This window comes from Chaetura pelagica, unplaced genomic scaffold (genome assembly GCF_000747805.2).
Source record: "Chaetura pelagica isolate M959 unplaced genomic scaffold, ChaPel_1.0 scaffold69, whole genome shotgun sequence".
Taxonomy (NCBI): domain Eukaryota; kingdom Metazoa; phylum Chordata; class Aves; order Apodiformes; family Apodidae; genus Chaetura; species Chaetura pelagica.
The window spans coordinates 2,210,635-2,216,467 of record NW_009970724.1 but is presented as its reverse complement, the minus strand read 5'-3'; the positions used below and the strand labels follow the sequence as shown (position 1 = coordinate 2,216,467).

Below are 5,833 nucleotides of genomic sequence, written 5' to 3'. Positions count from 1 at the left end.
TTGTGCAGGTGAGATGGACAGATGGACAGGTTTATGGAGCCAAGTTTGTCGCATCACATGCCATCCAGATGTACCAGGTATGGAGTTGTCTGAAAATACATAATTCATAACAAGCTGATTGTGTTAGCAGGGCTGTTCTTAAAGCTAGCAGAGCTATAGGGAAGTCATGCTTAAATACTTCAGGGGAAGTGACTCTGTGTTGTCAGCAGTGCCAGATGCTGGTAACAGCTGCTGGAGTTAAGTCAAGTGGAAAGCAACCACTTTGCTCTTATATGTGGCTACCTACTTGAAAGTGTCAGCTTCTGAAAAACTGTTGATTGCAATTCTTCAGCAGACTCCGTTCCTTTAGCATAAACCACTTAAAACAAGTTTGGTTTTGCTTTTCTCTGTTTAGTCAGAGTACATCATGACTTGCACACTTCCACAGGGATGAATGCCCAGGCTGTATTCAAGTGACCAGCCAGACTGTCTTGTCAGATGTCAAAAGAATATCCCAAAACTTGCTGGAGTACTTGTAATGTCATAGGATTGGTGAGGTTTTGGTTAAAGTCTGTTGCAGTGTGCATACTTGCATATTTGTCTTCCAAAATTCAAGTGGTAGGTTATGTCAGGAGAAGCTTCTGTGGGGAGGAGAAGGCAAATTTTGGGTAGCTGTGGGAGGGTTCTGAGACTTCTGGCAGAACAACTTCTGTTTTTCTTCTAGGTGGAATTTGAAGATGGGTCACAGCTGATGGTGAAAAGGGATGATGTGTATACTCTTGAAGAAGAGCTTCCTAAGAGAGTGAAGTCAAGACTGGTAGGTAAACAGGGTGGAAACATCTGCTTAAAGAGGCTCATTCTAATTTAATTTGTCCTTGACAAGTGAGCTGAGTGTGCGACAGCAAAAGATGACAATCTGACACTTGGTTCAGTCATTGCAAAGCTTGGTAGTTGATCAGGCTACAAAAACAAAGCTCTGTCTCAATCTAGAGAGACACTAAATTCTCCTTCTGCAGAGATGTGAGTTCATAGCCTAGAGTCACTCTTTGGGACAGCATGTTAATACCCTTTTATGCCTGTATTCCTAAGTTTGATTGTGTATCCCCATTGCAAAGAATGGCCAAGTTCCTGAAATTATTCTTTGTTCTGAAAAGCCTTTAGTAGGGTGGCATCAAGAGAGCTGGCCATTTTTTTTAAATTCCAAATTAACTAAGGCAGGAAAGGACCTCTGCAGGTCTCTGCTCCAGGCACCTGTTCCAAGCAGTGGTAACTTTGAAGTCAGGCAGGGTTGCTCAGGGTTCTCTTCAGTCAAGTTTTTATTATCTCCAGGGATACACAGCCACAGCCCCTTTGGGTCCCTGTTCTGTTGCTCCATGTTTCCTGCTCTAAAAAACTGAAGAATGCTGGGAAATGTTGCTTTACAGCATGACCATGCACAGCCTAGTGCAGAACCTGTTGGCCAGCACATGGGATGGTAGAGGTTTAAGAAAGAACATACCATAGCTGGATCTGGTGACCAGACATTTAAGCATGCCTGTCCCATAAGGCACAGAATGTACTAGGCTGCTTGAAAGTTGGAACAGATGAGTGTGTTTATTCTTTGAGGAAAGTGATTGTGAACTTAAAATTAGCTACTCAGTTAAATTTGAAACCTGTGATTCTTTAGATGTCTGATTACAGTTCACTTAAACTTATCCCCAGACTTGTAAATCCAGATTCTTAAATATTTTTCTTCTTGTTTGGTCAGTTTTTGAAGAAGGCTGAATGTTCCCAAGTGTCCTGAATTGGTTCTTCCTTACATGCAGTAGGAGGATGTGGGGGCAGGGATTTGATCTGTGTTCTGGTGACTAATCCTGGTTTTTCTCTCAGTCAGTAGCTTCGGATATGCGCTTCACAGAGATCTTTGCAGAGAAGGAGGTCAGACAAGAGAGGAAGAGGCAACGAGTGATCAACTCACGCTACCGTGAGGATTACATTGAACCTGCCTTGTACCGGGCCATCATGGAGTAAGCGCTGCCTGTGGCAGAGGAAGCAGATGCCCACCTCCCCCAAGGATTTATACGCTCCAGTAAAACAGGCCATATTTGGATGCTTTGAATCCAGGGTTTTTTCATTTTGTTTTTTAAGGAAGCTAAAAAGCTGTTGCTCTGCAGTAGCTGAAAGGCAGCTGTTGGATAGTGAAACAGATCCCATTTGCTGAAGCTGATGCCTGCAGACTTCTGGTCTGAAGTTGGGTCCTTACAGAATAAGCCAGCTTGGGCGTGTTGCTTTCACCTCGTCAAGCAGTCTTGCTTTTTTTATTAGAGACAATTTTGACAGGTGGCAAACTCCTTCAGGAGTTGTAGCCAGGAACGTGGCAGCTGCAGTATGGTCTGTTGTTTTAATTGAATCATGTTCCTGGTTTTGGGAGTCTCCCTGGTGACTACACCTGAGCTTGAGCAGGCAGTATTACTGGTGCTTGAAATGGAACCTCTTTTTGTATTTATATCCATCTTTTTGTTGCAAGCAGCTTCAGTCTCTTGCTTCTCAGCACCTCCTTTCTGAGGGTTGAGTTGTAGGCTGTTCAGATCCAAGCAGACAGGAGGTGCTTTTGTGAACAGGTGAAATGTGAAATTGGATCTCATAGACAAATTATTTAATCCTCCATTTAATATTTTTGTTCTGATACTTGTTTTGACTTACTTAATCATAAGTTTAACTGTAATAGTATGTGCCTCAAAATTAATTACATCTGTCTGGAGCCCTGCACAGTGCAGCCTACTAACAAGAATAGGCATTCAGCTCCCAAAGAGGTTTTTTTGAGTTTCTCCCCACTCCGTCTAAGGCAATAATGACCAAAGGGACAGAGTCCTAACTCTCCCTTCTTGAAATCCAAGCATCATGATACTGGGGATGACAGGGCAGCAGCATCTGAAGCAGTGCTGTACCTCTTCTGTGGCAGCACTGTCTGCTATGTGGCCACAGCTTTTGCTTAAAATAGCTAATATTGGGTCTGAGACAGATAAAGCATGCACTTAATTGTATGCATTACTGAAAGGCTGTGCAATGCTCTTCTGAAGCAGGAGTGCTGCTGTGTTGCTGTCTGGCAAAGGTTACCACAGCATTTGTATGGAGAATTAGTAGGGCACATCTCACTTGTGTTGGAGAGAATTTGCTGCCCCAGCAATAGGAAGCCGAGCTAAGCTGGGTAGTAGGTGTCCCCAGATGCGCTGACTTACTCCTAATAGTTTAAGCATTAACACACAGGAGGAGCCATGTAAATACGTTTTCCTTTCCCATTCTGTAGGAAAGGGACTTTATGCTGTGGAGCAGATAGGCCACCTTCTTTTTGCATGGAACGATGGGGTGACTTTCCTGCCAGAATAAGTACAGTTACATGTTCTCCAGAAGGAGTTCCAGAGGAGAATTTTCTAGTGAAACAGACCTAATGCATCCCTACTTCTACAGGGACGTGGCAATGTGTCTGTGAAGTCTAGGTTTGTAACTTTTTTTCCTTTTGTTAAATAGGAATGCTATAAACCAAACTCTTCCGACACCCCTGGTGCATTGATTTGTGATTAGCAATAAAATGTAGTATTGTGTAGTGATACAACTCTTGGTCAGAAAAGAAATAAACTACAACTTTTATAAAGAAAATCGTCCTTATCCCTACATTTGTATAGGGTCAGGAGGCTGATATGAGTAGCAAAGATTTGCACAACCATTGTTTTGCATAGAGGTATTCTGTCCCATTTTTGTGGTGGAATACTTTATTCAGCAGTATTGGAAGGCTGAAACAGATTCTTCAAGGGGATAGTGGCTTTCCTGTGTGTTTTTTGGTTTTTTTTATTCCTACCCCAATTGATTTGTGATTAGCAATAAAATGTAGTATTGTGTAGTGATACAACTCTTGGTCAGAAAAGAAATAAACTACAACTTTTATAAAGAAAATCGTCCTTATCCCTACATTTGTATAGGGTCAGGAGGCTGATATGAGTAGCAAAGATTTGCACAACCATTGTTTTGCATAGAGGTATTCTGTCCCATTTTTGTGGTGGAATACTTTATTCAGCAGTATTGGAAGGCTGAAACAGATTCTTCAAGGGGATAGTGGCTTTCCTGTGTGTTTTTTGGTTTTTTTTTATTCCATACCCAAAACTGCTGGTCTCAGGGTATTAAATTGCTTTTTGATGAATTGGATAGTTGGCTTGATAAAACTAGGATCTGTTAAGACTGGAGTCTAGTAGCTGCAAGTACTCTGGTCTAGGCAGTGGGAACAAATTTGCACTTTGGTGTCTGAGCCTAATAAGCCTCCCTGAAGTGATGTACTGTGAGGCACTGAGAAGAGCTGGCAGGTCCTTTACAAACTTGCCTCTGTTATGTCAGCATATCTTAATATTTGATATTAACTTGTCATAGGCTGAAGATTACCTGTATATTACAAAAAAACATACTCTTCTTGTCATCTGCCATTTTCCCTCCAGATAAAAGGTACCTGTGTTCAGGCTTCCTTCCCAAACTGCTATATAACTTAAATGCACCTTTTAGGTGCCAGGTGCTGCCTGTGCTGCAAACACCTGGCTCAACAGCTTCATCCTAAAATGATGGCCTAGAACAAAACAGCTGGATTTGTTTGGAGTGCTGTTGTTCAACTGCAGCAATGTTTTGCCACCCACCTCTAACAATATTGAGTGATTTGCAAGAGCTCCTATGCCTTGTATTTGTTCTGGAAAGAGGGACTTTGTTGTGCTGCATTTTCTGTGGGCTCCAGGTTTGCTCTTGTCAGTTGGCTGCACTGTGTTGGAAGTGGCTGCAATCCTGCACTCTGAGACAAAAGGGCCTTCCCAATTTTCCCATCAGTTCTTGTGCTGCATTGTTCAAATGTGAGCATACTTCACCTGCTGCAGTGATTGAACTGCATCTTGGCTTCTCTCTGTGAACTTTAACTTGGTGACCCTGATGTTTGAGGGGTCTACATTGTTTGACTTTGCAAAAACAATTGGCTTTATGGCTTTTAACCTATAACAGGTAGCAATAAAAGCTCTTTACAGAGCAGCTCTCTCAAAGGTACATCTGCTTTCCATTACCTCTACTAGGATATTGAATGATAGTAATTTTCTCCAGTAGTATGTTTTCCTTTGAAATTGTGTTTATCCATTTTACAGCATCATTCCAGTAAGATGCTGCCAGGGTATCAGCAAGGCAGGTGTGTCCTGAATGTTCACTAGGAAATCACACTCAATATGCCCCATAGGAGCTCTGATGGCCCTTTGTTAGGTCCATTGCATGTGATGCTGCAGGCAGTAAACCTCACTTCACTTTTGATGAAGCTTCCATCTGTGACTGGTTCAGGTTGGACCCATAAGAAGCATTTTTAGCATAAACAAATAGTGACTTGCCCTTAATTCAGGAAGAGCTTGGCAAGCCAGTGATTACTTTTTATAAGGTTTAAAAAGGTGACTGCATTCTTTGTAAAGCACCTGATCGCAGTAATGTTTCTGCCTGTGGGTGGACTTCTAGGAGACCTCTTTCTCCATCAGCAGACCCCTTGGATGACCAGAGACAGTACCATCAGTAGTAAGACCCATCCTCCTTGCTCCTTCTTTCTCTTCCTGGTGTTTTGAGCTGGGTTGAATTTATTCTGCACTGTTTGAGGAGCGTAGCCACATAACCCAAGGTTTCCATTTCATCTCTGTTCTTCCATTCTCTAACTGGGCTCCTGTTGTCTTGACATAACTGCAGTTGTGCTTTTTTTTGTTTTGGGTTTGTTTGGTTTTTTTATGCAAACATGGGATAAAATCAAGACTCTGGTAGCCTATATGTTGTTTTCAATTTGATGAAGTAATAAATGTAATTTCAAAATGGACAGTCTGTA

General features: G+C 42.1%; 1 protein-coding gene across 1 annotated transcript in view; it reads left to right on the top strand.

The window, feature by feature from the left end:
* The window catches only part of KDM4A (lysine (K)-specific demethylase 4A), a gene marked incomplete at its 5' end in the record, with an annotated part of 21,805 nt that extends 19,141 nt beyond the window's left edge, over nt 1-2,664 (top strand). The window contains 3 exons of the mRNA XM_010006713.1: nt 1-77; nt 704-796; nt 1,849-2,664. The exon at nt 1-77 is cut by the window's left edge and continues 69 nt beyond it. Coding sequence (XP_010005015.1) covers nt 1-77; nt 704-796; nt 1,849-1,989 — 311 coding nt within the window. The remainder of the gene's footprint in view (nt 78-703; nt 797-1,848) is intronic.
* Nucleotides 2,665-5,833: the final 3,169 nt, after the last annotated feature.